The sequence below is a fragment of the Pararge aegeria genome, chromosome 13 (genome assembly GCF_905163445.1).
Source record: "Pararge aegeria chromosome 13, ilParAegt1.1, whole genome shotgun sequence".
Classification (NCBI taxonomy): Eukaryota; Metazoa; Arthropoda; class Insecta; order Lepidoptera; family Nymphalidae; genus Pararge; species Pararge aegeria.
Window position 1 is genome coordinate 6,338,308 of NC_053192.1, and position 16,572 is coordinate 6,354,879.

Sequence of the window (16,572 nt, forward strand, 5' to 3'; positions counted from 1 at the left end):
CACAGCTAGCCCAATGCTAGCAGTGTGCTAAAGCGGTAAGCAAATATTATATTCCCCGATTAGGTATATCCAAGGGACAAGGTCAAGGGATTAAATTAACCTACAAAAACACGGTAAAGGGTAATAGAAGTTTACTCCCTCTATGTTATTACACGAATATTATTTGAATATTGTTTCCTCACGTGAACCAACGCTCGGAGAGTTGATAAAGCTGTGGGAGAGAAGATAAAAGTTTAGTTTCCTTTACCCGGGTAAAAAATGTCTCCTGACCATGCTACCCGTGCAGAACAATGTCGAGTGCCGAGATGTAAAACAATCTTTAGTTCATGACCCTTGGTACTCGAGACACGTTACAATTGTGCATTGGCAATTAAATTTAATGAGATTAAATTGTCTATTTCAAGCCATCCATCTGCTACACTCTCGGCAACGGAAGTTGATCTTATCAAGTCGTATTTTGTGCAATGCTAACATACAGGAAGTTGCATGTTATATTATTTTAAATATAGGTCTGGATTCTGCGGTTTGTTGTTTTTTACACGTGGTTTGCGATGGACACGACTGTAATCGATTTGCTTAATATTTGTGATCTATTTGGAAAATAGATAATTCAATAGAAGAGCCATGATGAAAAAACTAAAAAACGAACTGCCATGATCTTTGATTTTTCCGGGTTAAAAAGCTTGTGTTAATCCAGGATATAATGTAGGTATCACTATTCCAAATGTAAGACACATTGATTCTGTTTCGGTGTGAAGGAGATACAAACGTAAACACTAATATACAAAATTTCGCTTATATAATACCTATTAGTGTGATTTACACTAAAATTAAAAATCGGTATCTATACATTCCACACAGTCGCAACCATTCTACCACGAGCTTATCGCGGGAACAATTTCCTGATCTCACGGGAAATCAGAAATTGTACGTGGACTAAGGCGCGAGCAGCCTGTTAATAAATACGTATGATTCATGTAGTAATATAACCAATTGTCTTCACAGATCGGGCGTAACGTGTACCGGGCGACGGCCTCCCCAACGAACACAATATTCGAATGCAGAGTCCTCTCGCGTCATCATGCTACCTTATACTACGAGAAAGGCCATTTTTATCTTGTGGTAAGTTTTGCTTTGAGTTTTAGTATTGGAAGTAGTAAAGCTTTTTGTGACACAGCTTATTCGGGGAAATACTACTGTTACACCCAGGTTGATGGGTAATTCAATCAATTTTCATTTACGCGTAAGTATAACATTGCTTATTTGAAGTACTAAGAATGTTTAATTTCTATAATTCCATACCGTGTGAGCATATTAAATTTAACTAAAAAGCAACTTTAACTTAAAAATCTCCTTTCTAATATTTTGATGCTACATAGCTAGTCAAGTTGTTTTTTTTTTTCATATCTTTGACTTAAATACTTTAACTGGACGATGTTGGCTTACATTTTAAACTAATATTATAATAGCCACATTCTTGTTAACCTTGTAAGTTTGAAATGCCATACAATTTAAATGACCACTCCTTACCTACTATTGTGAAAGATGATGGCCCCATTACGATGGCCGATTGTAAGACATCCACTCTCGCTTTTAACGCCTACGAAAGTATTAAAAGCCAGCGTAACAACGCAATTCTTCTACACATGGCGTATTTAATTGCCATAGCGTTTGGCCTATAATATATGGTCAATGTGCATATTAGGTTATGGTAAGGTTAACTACCAACCAACTTTTATTTTCATCTTCCTACTCGATACAATGAGAGTCCTCAGTACGTTTACGTAATGCTAATAAAAAATAAAATAAGGTCAGTATCTGTAAAAAGAGGTTGTTTTATAATATATTAATATATAAAATGATGATGATAAGCGTAAAACGATGACTTGGTGTTTTTTAAATTGTTTTAAAGAGCTTTATTGCCACGGGGTCTTAAATAATCCCGTGAAGACGTGCATGTGGAGCCCTTATGTTGACGTTTTACCTTCAGGCAAACCTTCTGATCTTATAAAGAACCTCTGGCAAACCTTCCGATTTTGTAAAGAGCTATGTATATCGATGTGAAAAAAGCCATCTTGAAAGACATTACAAATACATCAAAAATAATCGGTCTTTATTGTTTAAAATTATGTAGGTAAAATACAGGTAATCTTTGACAATAAGACGATATAGATACAGAAAGAAAACTGTACGGAATAAACTTTCTTGGCTGTATGCCTAGAGAAGATTGCCTACCTTTGATTCTCGAAACTGTGCTTCATTTTTAATGAAGAAGTCGGGATTCACTAAATTGTGAATTATGTGGGGTAGTTGAAATCGTACCTGTACCATATTTTGTTGGTAGTGATTTAAAATTAAACCTTAATGATATAGGTGTGTTTCATACCATCTTGTCTCATCCAATTTCTGGGTAAGCCAATATAACATTATCTTTATAGAAGTAGTATTTATTCATAAGTTGTAAAAGACAAAAGAGACGCTGACTTATTTTTGTAAAATAAAAGCCAAAAAGTTTAATTCCGATCCTCCAATGTTGGGTCCGTATGTTGACGTTACCCCGATGTTGTCGAGCCCTAGGGCTTTTTTTTTCGAATCTTCACGCTCGTTTTATCCCCCGACGATATGTGCCGGTGTTGCAACCTTTACGGTGGTTTTCAGCTTTACATAAACTGAAATAACAAATATTCTATCCACCGCTTGCAGGATAACTTTAAGATATTGTCTATTAAGGAAGTATTAAAAAGTGTAGGTAATACAATACAATATATGAAAATCAAGGAATGTTATTCATAAGAGAGTGCGTCTTTGATATTTGTTATTCTTTCAAAACGAAGCAACAGGTTCAGTATTTAGTATTTGTTTTGATAGATTGCCAACGAGTCGTCTTCATAAAAAAATAATAATTTGACAGCCCCGGTTGTGTACTTATCGCTGTATGGTTTTAAACTGTTACGAATGTCAAAATAATATACAGCTTTTTTAATAAGGCGCCAGCTATAACATTATACCCAAAGAAATAATAATTGGAATAATGTAAACCCACTAAGAGGTTACCTCGGGATGTTATGTAATCACAAATAATTAGTACGGGAAAAAAAACTAAAAATGTACCTTTTCTTTCTTAAACATTTTGTTGAGATTTAGCCTTACAATAATTATAGCAAATAAGGAGCATAGCTTATTATCGCGTAAAACGATTCACGTGAACAAAATCGTAAGCAGAATCTATAGTTACTAATAAAACGCACTCGACAAAGCCGCGGCAATCTTACACGCAGTATTTATAATGAGCTCACGCTTACAGGAGTCCAGTGTTACATTAAAAATAATCGCAACTACTATTTACTAAGATTTAATTAGTAGGTACTGCGCATTATATCCTCACGGTTCGCTATAATGTACTTACAATGTTATGATCTTGCGATTTCCAAGTAGGTATATGTAGATACACGTAAAGCATATCGATAGGCTAGCCCTAACCTTACGGAAAGAGCTCGTCGTGCTACAGCCATGCTTATTTCTGCATCCTAGAAACAGAGCTGGGTTTCGGTCTGAAGGACGTTTTTGCCGGTGGATTTACAGCCACATGAGGTGGATTAACACCTGTGTCTGATGGACACAAGGCGGCACGTTGCAACTTGCAGGACGTGTTCCTTGTATGCTCTGCAAAGTTTTGCTTTATTTTTACGCGATGTTTTTCGACTTATTACTTAATCTGATTGGTCCATTAATTACTGTTAAGAAAAAAAAGAAGAAAATTTACTGCTTGACTGGTAGATGTTTACTAGAGATTTCCATATTTCCAGGTCTTGTGCAGTTTCTTCATTTTTATAATGATATCCATCTAGTAGGGTCTTACTTACGCTGTACTTTCCGTTGCGTGGTTCCAGCACATTGAAACCCAACGTCCACCCTACCTTACCTTACCTTACGCTTTTACCTTACGGAAGCTTAGCCCTCGTGGAGTTATGTCGGTAACTTTAATTACTAGACCTCTTCAGTTTTAATCTGATCAAGTGGATAATATTATACTTTGAGTATAGCTCTTTTCGCCGTATAGGTTTCTGTAATGTAACAGGAGGTAGGAAAATTTATTAAAAGAACTTCTCTCTCTTTCTTTCATTGCTACTGAGGATTGTTATAACTTCTACGGTCTCACGGATTATGATATCTCTCAATTGTGTAGGGGAGGCCGGGGCTGAAAGTTCCGATTTTCAAATAACATGTAATTTTATGATAAAAAAAATAAGATTTCAATTTTTAATATTTGATTTTATTAAAAAGTCTTAATCGGTCTCTGTAATAGTGAAGTCATTTCTGCTAGTTTCTCAATATATTTTTTTGTACAGGCATATTTTTGCATAATTTTGGAAAGGAACATTTAACCCCACTTTGGGGCGAGTTGTTCCATGTGTGGGGCAAATTGTTCCACTTGGATAATTTAAATAAAGTAAAAGGATAATATAAGGTTTCTTTGAAATAAAACAATAATTTCTCTAGTTACGTTTATTACGTTGTTATGAAATGGTATAAACTTTAAAAAAACAACAAAAAAAATTACTAGCTACATCTAGATTAACATTTTGAAATGTTGACACTTCCATAACTGAACTTAAAAAAAGATAACAGAATATAACTGGCAATCTTCAGATAAATATTTCATCAAGTTAAAAACCTTACAAACATAACTGCACTTATTTTAACTACATAACAAAATAGGTAACCTTCTTGCAAACGCTTCAATAATAAATTTAATGGAAAGTGAGATCAAAACTTACAATTATAATAACTAAACAAATAACGTCAAATTATTTATCACCTTGAGGTTATCAAATTATTTTTATTAAGTGAAATAAAATTACAATGAAGACAAGTCATCAGTCTTGTTTTAATCAGTCGTAATCAACTTTGGTAACTTTTATTCTTATTCATCGTTAAATTCTTCATCTGACTCACAGTTGGGACACACATAAGTAATGTTATAAGTTTCATTTATACATTTAACATGTGCCCAATTTTTACACAAGCTACATTCTATCCACTTTTCTCTTGGTAGTGAATTTGAATATGAATCACAACAAATTATGCAGTACCATTCCAGAACCTCATCATCACTATCACTCTCGCTTTCTTGTAATACTCTTCGTTTAGGTTTTTTTTGAGCTTTTCCCTTGCCTTTACCTTTTTCTTTATTATTGTTATTTTCTTTCCCCTTGTTTCTAATTGCTTCGTCTTTCCTTGATTTCTTCTTTACCTGTTCTTCAGCTAATGCATTTTTTTCTGGCGTGTCGGTCAAAACAGCTGTCTTTCTAATACGGCGTTTTGTAGCCATCTGCAATCTTGGGGATGCCTTTGGTAAAGGCTTTACAATTTCAGGATTAAACACAGCTGAAGCATTCATCTTTACTGGTGTAAATTGAAGTTCTTGGGCACTATTAATGGTCTCGGAGGCAGCCTGAGATACATCACCCTGATCTGTTGCAGATTGTTGAGGTGGTTCACAAATCTGACCCGATGTTGAAGTGTTTATGGTAATAGATTCCGGCTGCAAAGTAATCTGAGGTAATATTTGAATATTGGATGGTCCTGGCTGGTCATCCATTTCAATCGTAACTGAACTGCTAGAAGGCTGGAGGGGTTCCTCATTTGATTCAGCTTGAGACGACGCAGCTTGTAATAGTGGCCGATCTGTCACGAAAGATGGTGCATAATCCTCCCCTGTAAAAACGCCAGGGTTAAAGGGACATATTCCAGCCTTTTTAAAAGCGTTCATAATTGTTACAGGTGTTGCTGCTAAAGGCCATGCCGATTTAACAATTCCGGGAATTTCATAAATTGACATAGTTTTTCCCGGGTGATTCCGTAGCCAGTTGTCTTGAGCTTTAGCACAATACGATTTAAAAGGCCCATTGATGCCTACATCCAGTGGCTGTAGCCTGTGGGTGCAGTGAGGTGGGAACGACAGCATTATTATTGAATTTGATTTAGCTTTCTCAACTACGTTGATGTCTATGTGTGACGAGTGGTTGTCTAATAATAGTAACACTGGTTCTTCTGGAGTAGGTTTCGTGAACTTGATAAAGTGATCCATGTATGTGAGGAATTCAGTGGCAGTCATCCATCCTGATTTATTACCAGCTCCAATTGACTCAGAAGGCCCATCTCTTAAAAACAAGTCTTTAAATTTTAATCGGGGAAACACTAACATTGGTGGAATCGTGTTTCCTGCAGCGTTTGCTGCTAATTCTACAGTAACTAAAGTACCACGCTCAGCAGAAACTATAGCACCAACCTGTTTTGTGCCTTTTTGAGCTACAATCTTCTTCGGCTTTAAAACAGTCTCCTGTCCAGGACTCCTGTCTCGTCCAGGTTCCATATTCTGGAAGGTGATAACTTATATTTGTAAAGAATATTTCGCCGAGCTTTGTGAAAAATTCATCTACATTATGTTTGTTAAATGCAGATGCACGTCTTGCACTGGTCGCTTCTGGTGTTTGTATAGACAATATTGGGTTCCTTTTTATAAAGCCAGTGAACCAATCCTCCCCAGCTTCTTGATTCTTATGCCACGAAGGAGGAATGTTTTCCAAAGAAAATTTAACTACACATTCATACGCAAGTTTTCGCACCTCTCCTGGCAGCAAACCGAAGTATATCGATGAACACTTTAAAATGTAGTTAACTAGCTCTTTTTCCTGTTCTGTGGTAAACACTGATCTGCTTTTATAACCTACGGTAAGATCTTTACCAGCTTTAATTTTTTTTACAAATCGATGCAATGTCATGTGGCAAATTTCCAGTTCTCTGGCTACCGTTTTTACTTTTCTTCCATCTTGTATGACAGCATTGGCAGCTTGACGTAATAACGTTTCGGATATTTTCCCTCTCTCAGTTTTCCGTTTGTAGGTACGTACCATCCTAAAAAAATGAAAAATATACTGTAAAAATGTATAGAAAATTTAAGGATCGATTGGGGTAAGTTGTTCCGGGGAACAACCAGCCCCTTTGGGAGGGAACTTGTAGCCCCAAATTATATTTTTCGATAAAAACTGTCATGCTAGCAAATTAACAAATTCAATTGAAAAAACATTCAAGCTATAAAATACCTCACAAATGCCACTCTAAAATTGGAAAGATGCACATAAATCGGTCAGTAATTAAGAAAAATAAACCAAAAAGTTTAATTACGAAAAAATTTACTCACGTGTTGTTCTAATAGCACAGTGCACACAGCCACTCTTTCGCCGCCGTCGAAGCAACTAAGATGGGCGCCAAAGTGGCGCGCCGCCTGATGCTTCAACGACGCACTTCACGTGTATTGCTATCTCTTTTCTTTACAAAGTTATTACTGTCGGAACAACGTGCCCCGGGAACTTCCAGCCCCGGGCTCCCCTACTGTCCTTGGCGATGTTTTGTAGATTATGACCTACTTAAGTCCTGTGAAGAAAGACCTATAAATAGCCTTATACACGACTACCTTGGTGTCAATGCAAACGAGAGAACAATGGATCAATACTCAATGCTAACTTGTTCTTTCAGTAACCTAAATAAGTAACGAAAGTAGCCCAGCTATTCGTGATTTAAGGCTCATTTGCTTATTGATGTATATTCGTTACGGTACTCGACCCAAAAGGTTGCTACATAACACATGGTAGGTACTGATGCCTTAACTTCGTATGTCCGGTCACTTAATACCGATAATGAATTATAGAAAAAAGTTATTTTTGAACAAAGAAAACATTTAATCTTGTGAAGAAACTTATCATTCCAAAACAAATTTGATATGGCGTTTTATTTCGAGTGCAAAAGATCAGTATCTTCTGATATAAGATGCTGTCAAAAATGGCCTATTAAAATTGATACCTATGTATCTACTACAATAGGTTTTTGTTTTTGAATATTAATATTTAGCATGCCATGGAATGGCAGCCCCGAAATGGTAAGCGCAGCGTTGGTCGGCCCCCAACGAGGTGGACAGACGACATTAAGCGCGTCGCAGGTAGCCGCTGGATAGCGGCTCAGAACCTTGGAACTTGGAACTCCCTACAAAAGACCTATGTTCAGCAGTGGACGTCTATCGGTTTATATGATGATGATGATGAATATTTAGCAGGTTTCGTTGTTTGTTTGTAAAACTAAGAATATCCAGAAGGACGTTGGTTAGCTCATGCGTTATATCCAAACGTGCGACTTGTACATAATTTTTTAACTAGATGACATTACGTCTAATAAGTCGATGGGGCATATGACGATTACAAGTAATTCCAATAAGTTAGGGTTGTCAATATTTTTTGGTTAATTCTCTCTAAGTCTTGTTCTTCATTGCTGAGAGTCGTGACTCCTTCCACTTACAACCTTTCGGACGATTTTGTGCCATTTCACTCTGCTTTTAGCAACGTATTAAGCAATATGCACTTTGGTGTCGAGAGCAGTGCGGATTTGATCCGACCAACGAATCAGTCTACGTCCTCGAGGTCTCTTTCTTTCGACTTTGCCAGTGACCACTATCTTTTCAAGATTGTCACCATCTCTACTAGTTATGAAAATTGGACTGTTAGTTGTAGTCGAAGTTCTACCGATGTGCTTATTTCTGCCAAGCAGCATGGCGGCTCGTCAGAAGGGCGTGTTTGCTTGTGTAATCACCGGCACACAAGTCTTTAAACCTACGCCAGGTTGATAGACAATGGAAGGGCAGCACTCAGGACGTATTCCTTGCATGCCCTGTAAACTGTTGCTCTGTTAACAGACGATGTTTTTTTACTTACTTAGGTCGGGCTATCGGCTAGGTCTATCTATTATTATCATAAAATAGAGTTATATTAATCATTTCTCTAACAACTTGGATTAGTAATACAAAATTTAACTGTCCCTAACTAACCCTTTGTAAAAATACCTAACAAATTAACTCGAAAAAAATATTTTTATCACATGATTTTATGCGACTAGCAAATGCGCCTTCACACTTGTATGTAATTGTAACAGTTTTGTAACCGGAATAAAATTACAAAAGTTTAAATATTGACGATGGTACTGTAGTCATGCAATGGTTCTACATCTCATGTTCTATTGTTAGAACAAATCATTGCATCTGATTATGTCGATAACGGATATAATTTATCTACACGTTCGTGTTATACGTCTATTTCCACGCGAACGTGATAAAAACATCTTTTTTGCACTCCTAAGGCTTGAACTAAAATATTACCAAAATGTTGCTATTTAGGAAGCCTTTAAGGTTAAGGTTAAGTTAAGTGAGTTGTGGGAGGTCCTCAAATATTTTTTTTACAAGCATTTTGCCACTGTTTTGACCACGTTTAATTTCTGATGATTAAATTCTTCCCATATCAATTTTCATCCGCTAAGAATTATTTACAAATTCTACCTACTAACTTCTGAAAAAAAAAGATAATTATCAATCCGCTCCAAACGTTGACTCCAAAAAGTTCAGTCTTCCCTTAACAGCAATTAACCGATAATAATACATTATCAGCTATAAACAATTATATTTATTATAGAGTTATTTGTTGTATATTATGAATAAGATTAAAAGACTAACCATAAATAAACGCTTGTTAACAAAGCCAAGCCATAAACATAAGTGCCATAATCATGAGTGATTGTGTAATATTATGATCGAACTTAAAATCAGATTTCAAAGTAGTCATTTAGTAAAGAAAACTAGTCCAACAGATAAAAAGAAAATCCCGTATAACTCCTCGAGATCGAAAAATCATGAAAACTTGACGCTTCCACAAGACATGTCCATAGACCCCGTTTATTTATCCATACATTTATACGAACAAATGTATAGGTTAACTATTATTCATCAGTTTTAACAAACTTTGTAACTACGTGTATTGGAACGCAATTTAATTTTAAATTAAAAAAAACTGTCTTTAAGGCCTAATTAGTAACATACGAAAACAAAATTAAAAGTGAAGCCCACACGGGCAAATCACATTGAAGCTTTTTTTAATCGTTTATGTAATGCTAGGTAATATAATAGAAGCAGTGCTAGCCCAGTGGTTAGGACTTCGGCTTCACTGTCGGTGGGCCGAGTTCGAATCCCAGCTCGCCCCCGTTGTTATTTTTTTTTTGCACTTCACACTTGCGTAAGCCATTGACTGCAATCTCACCTCGTGATAAGTAATGCTGCAGTCTAAGATGGTAGCGGGCTAACCTGTTAGGGAGCATGGTAGTCATACCCCTAATTTCCAGTTTCCATTTAGGTTTCCACACGACATCGCACCGGAACACTAAATTGCTTAGCGGCCCGACATTGTCGCTAGGGTGGTAATTAGCCACGGCAAAAACCTCCCACCAGACCAGACCACAGAGAATTCAGAAATTATAAATTCCCAAATTGCCTATGCAATCAAATCCGATAACTCATACTTAAATCACCACGCTCACCATTGCTCCAGGGAGGTCGTCAAAACGCACCTCTAACTTTTCTTAGTTATGTGTTTACTAACTAAAATATCTACGAAAACATCATGACGAAACCTGCATACTTGAGGGTTCTCCATAGTATTCTTAAAGGCGTGTGAACTCCATCAATCCGCATTGGGACAGCGTGGTGGACTACGGCCTACGCTCTTTTCTTGTGGGAGAAGTCCCGACGTTGATACGATCTTCTTATTCTTCTTCTCGAGTCGCAGGTCACCTCAAACACGGGCAGCCCAAAAATATGCGACCGCAATAGCTCAGTCGGTAGCCTTATGCAGGTCCTCGTCTGTACAGGTTGCCGGGCACGCCAAGCACCCTGTCATATGTGCGATAGTCTGTTTCGTATAATAAATAATAAATAAATAATTTATATGCACGACGCACACATCGCCATCTAGCCCCAAAGTAAGCGTAGCTTGTGTTATGGGTACTGAGATGGCTGATGAATATTTTTATGAATAATATACCTAAATACTTATAATATACATATAAACATCAGATATTGAAAAACATTCATGCTCATCACACAAACATTTTCCAGTCGTGGGAATCGAACCCACGGCCGCAGATGCATACCGTATTATGCATAGTCTTCTGTATCTATAGAGATGAAGCCCTATTTTACAAGGTTTAACTTAGACCTCCCCACCCCAGCTGCACTGGGCGGTTGAGCGTTTTCAAAATAAGCCAACTGAGGTCGCGTCCCTAAGCTAGTCTCTCCTTGACGCTGGTGCTCGGGTTTGACGTGTTTCGCGACTAAACGGCGGGACGATTGACAGGCTGCACAGAATGTAGGAAACTTTTACTGGATCACAACCTAGGTCGTATCGGTTTATGGTTGTACAGTGGATGACGTTCATATGATGATGATTATTGAGTAATACTATAAAAAAAAGATCTGTATCGTAACCATTTCTTAATTAAATCATTTGAGACGTAGAATAGATATTTAGCATCATTGTAAGCAGACAACTATTAAAAGTTGTTAAAGCCATGCTTGTGAATTTTACGTAAATGATAGCCTTCATTTCGCTTCTAATTCGACGGCAGCCTTACAAGTATAAATAGGGTTGTCTCGTATCCGGTTTTCACTAGGACAGCGGCAGTTTCATTTTTCCTATGGTTTCCAGGTTTTCGCGACCTTAAATATTAGCTAATTTACCAAATTACGTTTCAAGTTCACTACACCCATAACTGTGTTTAATTTTAACAGCCCAATAAATCCAAAATTGTATTTACGGTGGCCCGTAATACTCAAGCTACGACTGTTGTTTTGTTTAATTCTACAATTTAAGATTTCAGAGATATGTGCTGTATCCAGACAGGGTGACAATGCTTAAGGGTGCAAATAAATAAAGCAATAATTTACATACATACCTTAATGTTCATAAATACACCAGAAAAAAAAAAACTTTTCCTTCTGGGCGAGTCGGGTAATAAATGAGAAACAATTTTTTCAAAAATGTACACTGCACTGTTGCAAAGTTATGCCAATTGATAATTATTTTTTCATATGACAAACTGACAGACTTCACAAACGCAGGGAATCTATCTATATATATATATATATATATATATATATATAAGAGAGAAAGTGTGTGGGTATGTTCCGTATAGGCTCCGAAACGGCTGGACCGATTTCAATGAAACTTTCAGGGAATCTCCGGATTGACCTGGCGAGTACTCCTGTAAAGTTTGGTGACGGTCGGAGAGCTCCTATTTTTGAACTATCAAACTGTCAAATACAGCTTTTATTTACTATGATGATATTCTATTGTTGGGTGTACATGGGTGTAGATAATGATCTTCACCCGCTCGAGAAGAAATAGAAGAGATCGAATACGTAGAGAAATAAATGATTTAATATATTATGAGAATTAAATTAAAAATTTAATGATGTTAGTTTATTATTTAAATAAAATAAAGCAAAATCTAGCCCGGCGAAGCGGGCTGGGTACGCTAGTGGCCTATATAAGGCAGTTGTTGTTGTGCCAAATAACAAACATCGACTCAACTTTGAAAAACACTACGATTATGGTCCATTATATTTATAGTACAGAAAAGAGCTGTGCGATCGATATATAAACTTAGATCACGCGAATCCCTTCGTGCCAAATTTAAAGAAATAGGTATACTTACAGTAGCCTCGCAATATATTTATAATATTATAATCTTTATTAAACAAAACATTAGTAATTATAAACAAAAAGTCGATATAAACAGTCGACTTACAGAAACGGACATAAATAAGTGATATCTGCATATCGTCTGAGAAAAGTACAGAAATCCTTCGTGGGGATGGGTATAGGGAACATACCCACACACTTTCTCTTTTATATATATATAGATATGATGAGTCGAATTAGTCCTATATGTAACTGGGCTTGCTCTTATTCAAGACCCTAGCAACGAAATTGCTTGTGCCCATTAAGAATTTGACGCGTAGGTGTTAACTCGTAGGCCTCATGTGCTTTTAAATTTTCCGACAACGTCGCTCGTCTTGCCGCATCACAGCAATGCTGCTTGGCGGCAGAAATAACCAGTCGATAGTACTTCTCCGGACGAAATCTGTCACAAAAACCTCTACCACTTCAGTCTGCCCTAAATTGGGGTGAAAGACTATAAAAAAACTCCAACACCTTGGGACTTCAAGGTGCAACGCTCTCCGGCCTGTGAGAACGGTGCCCAGCACGTAGCTTCTTCGGGGCTCGTTAAGTTATGTCGTGTATTAAAGTACAAACATTGGTCACAGTAAACCAACAGGCATCAACGCGGTGTTTACAAGGCGATCGCACGTCGACCATGCGGTGTAGCGTTACATCAGTTAAAAGGATGTTAAACCTGTTTCAATTTGGCACAGCTCACAGCACTATACTAGTATAACACGTCAATACCGTAACGCGTAATGAACGCAGATGGCTCATTGTTTTTTTGTCATTCAAGAACTCATAAGTTATATTTGTTGATATACTCGAATCTCATAGCTAGATGCTGCGCAAACGTAGTAAATTGTTGTAATGAAACGATAAGATCATCACGGGAAACTGCGGTGTTGAGAGAAACGGTATTTTTGACAGAAAATCAATTTCGGGGGCCGGGTTCGAATACCAGCACGCACCTCTAACTTTTTTAAGTTAAGTGCCTTTTAAGTAATTAAAATATCACTTGCTTCAACAGTGAACCTGCATGCCTCAGGTTTCTCCATAATATTCTCAAAGGGGTATGTATTTGACCAATCCGCACTGGGCCAGCGTGGTGGACTGCGGCCTTAACACTTCATCCCATTGTGGGAGGAGACCCGTGCTCTGTTGTGGGCCAGTAATCTATCTATATATATATATAATGAAAATGGTCTTCGTTTGAGGCTCAATCACGCCTAAACCACTGATCGTATCGACATGAAACTACCACCATTCGATGCGAAATTTTTCCTAGATGGTTTATGGCTATCTATTTTTTGAATTCCAACATTCCTTCATTTTTTTATTGCTGTTTTACTTTTATGAACATTTATCCCGCTAATAAAAACAAAAGATAAGCATTTTCTCTTGATTCTTTTTTTTTCATGGATTTCAACAGAGTGTATTAAACGGATTATGGTTTTTTACATTCAGCTAAGAATCTACTCACGGTAGTGGAGAACGGCTGGACCAATTGGGCTTTTTTTTTATCTTCAGAATTGTCAGGAGAAAGTTTTGTATGTAAGAAAATTTTAAAAAAGCCCGATAAAAAGTTAAAAATTTCGATGATAATCGAAGAATTCCTATCTATATAGTCACTCACCACGAAATCTCGGGAACCATTAGACTTAGAAACGTGAAACTTGGTAGGAATATTACTTTTGCTATGTAGAGGTCAGCTATGAATAGATTTTAAGAAATTCATTCCCCAAAGGGGATTGCGGGTTAACAATGAACAATTCCCGTTTTTAAACTATAGCTCCTATAGACTTCAAATTTGGTAGGAATCTTCTGTAAGAGGTGTAGAAATAGGCTATGAACGAATTTTACCATAGCTCACCCCACAGGGGGTTGCGGGGGTGGGTATTAACAATTAATATTTTTAATTTTCCAGCTAAAGCTCCTACAAGCTCCAAATTTTGTAGGAATTTTCTATAAGTGATGTAAAATTGATTTATGAACAAATTTTACGATATCCCACCCCAAAGAAGATTGCGGGGTCGTTAACAATGAAAATTTTCAATTTCCAAGCGATAGCTCCTATAGACTCCAAATTTAGTGAGAGTGTTCTATATGTAATATAAAAATGATCTTCGAGCGGATTTTACAATGAATCACCTCCAATAAGGTTCGCGGGGGTGGGTGTTAACCATAAAAAATTTCAATTTCAAAATATAGCTTCTAAAAATTCTAAATATGGTAGGAATCTTTTATTATTCACATAAAGAACATCTCAAAATGGATTTCAATAAAGTCTACTTCCGACAGGAATTGCGGGGGTGGGTGTTAAAATCTAAAATTTTTATTTCTAACCTGTAACTTCTACAGAATCCAAATTTGGTGGGGATCTTCGTGTATGTAGGGATATTCGTGTATTTCCTTACAACAATCGTCTTTTTGGTAGCGGAGAAAAAGTCATTGAGAGGTTTCAAAAACTTAACTTTACATGTAGCTATCCAATCAACGGACTAAGAATTTTACATTCATTTTACTTTTGCAGACTACATAACCGACGAATTCTTTCATTGCGGGATCGCGGAAATGTAACAGATTAAAATGAATGCATTTTCCAAGCACATGAGATGTGGAAAAGAAATTTAGTTACTTATTCCAATAGAATTCATAAAAAACATGCACAATTAATTTTCTATAAAAAATTGATGTCACGGAGAAAATTTTAGTTAACAGAAAATTCGTCGCACTTGAACCTAGACAGATTTCTTCACTTCACATATGAGACTTGCAATGACTTTAACTTAAACTTTCAATGCTCATTTCAAATTTTTTTCTTCATGTGAATTATTATAAATTTTTGGAAGAAAGGCACGGAAATGTTATAATGATTGCACATTGAAAGTTACTATAAATATTAGTGAGAAAAATCACCTGGATGAAAGATACAGGCTAAATCGATGGAATTTGGAATTTGAGTAAGTCTAAACAATATCGATGCTTACAGTTCTATCCGCGGGGCCTATTTATGTTCATACAAAAATTAAAAAAGGAGAATAATAAAAATATGAAAAAAAAAAAAAAAAAAATGAAACATAAAATGTAATTTATTTCCTTTTTCAATTCGCCCAGCGAAGCGGGCTGGAAACGGCTAGTGGTTTGATATAATGATTAAATATATAAAAACTGTCAATGAATTTGGATTATCATTGACAGTTTAAATTTTTACCTGTTAGATTTTAGAGGCTAAGACCTGTATAGTATAGCTGTATACCTGTATATAGTATACCTGTATCCGTAGCTGTACCTGCCAACCACTACGCCAACGAGGTAATAATTGTGTTGTATACATAAAATGTTTGTTTGTTTGTTCAGGACAATCAAAGCAGCAACGGCACGTTCGTCAACAACAACCGGTGCACACTGACGAAGGAGCCGCACGAAGTTTTCTCCGGAGATGTAGTCCAGTTCGGCATCCCCGTTGTCGAGAATGCTGGCCACACGGAAAAGGTATTATCATAATATCCTTACTATTATTATTAATACGAAAGTTTGGCATAGAGTCAGTTGAAAGGACGGAGAGTAACATAGACTACTTTAACGAACGGTTTACACGGTATTTGTAAACAAAACCATACGAAGAACGCGGGCAACAGTTAATTATATGACTTAAAAAAATTAAGATTATAAAAAGCAATATGTCATTCCTTATATTTATAACGATAAGTTAAGGGCAATTCTACAAAATGAAATATTATAATTATGTAGGCATGCAGCTTTGCAACGGGAATTCTTATGTGTACTCTACAGATTGCGAGAATTTCAGCTTTTACTTCCGTGGAAAAAGTAAATGTTCTTTTCTAAACATCTTTCTCCTCGTGGTTAGATTTTCGGAAAATTAATATGTTATTTTCTTTTTGACCGTTTATGGTTCTATTAAGCACGGTTGTTCAAAATTATAGTCTTGGAAATATTGTTTTCGATTTAACAC

The 16,572-nt window shown here is 36.5% G+C and overlaps 1 protein-coding gene across 3 annotated transcripts in view; it reads left to right on the forward strand.

Annotated features, from left to right (window-relative positions):
* The window catches only part of LOC120628957 (sarcolemmal membrane-associated protein), a 39,020-nt gene that overhangs the window by 4,784 nt on the left and 17,664 nt on the right, over positions 1–16,572 (forward strand). For all 3 annotated transcript variants that reach the window (XM_039897652.1, XM_039897653.1, XM_039897657.1), the window contains 2 exons: positions 1,006–1,122; positions 15,957–16,091. In XM_039897652.1, the coding sequence (XP_039753586.1) occupies positions 1,006–1,122; positions 15,957–16,091 (252 nt within the window). The remainder of the gene's footprint in view (positions 1–1,005; positions 1,123–15,956; positions 16,092–16,572) is intronic.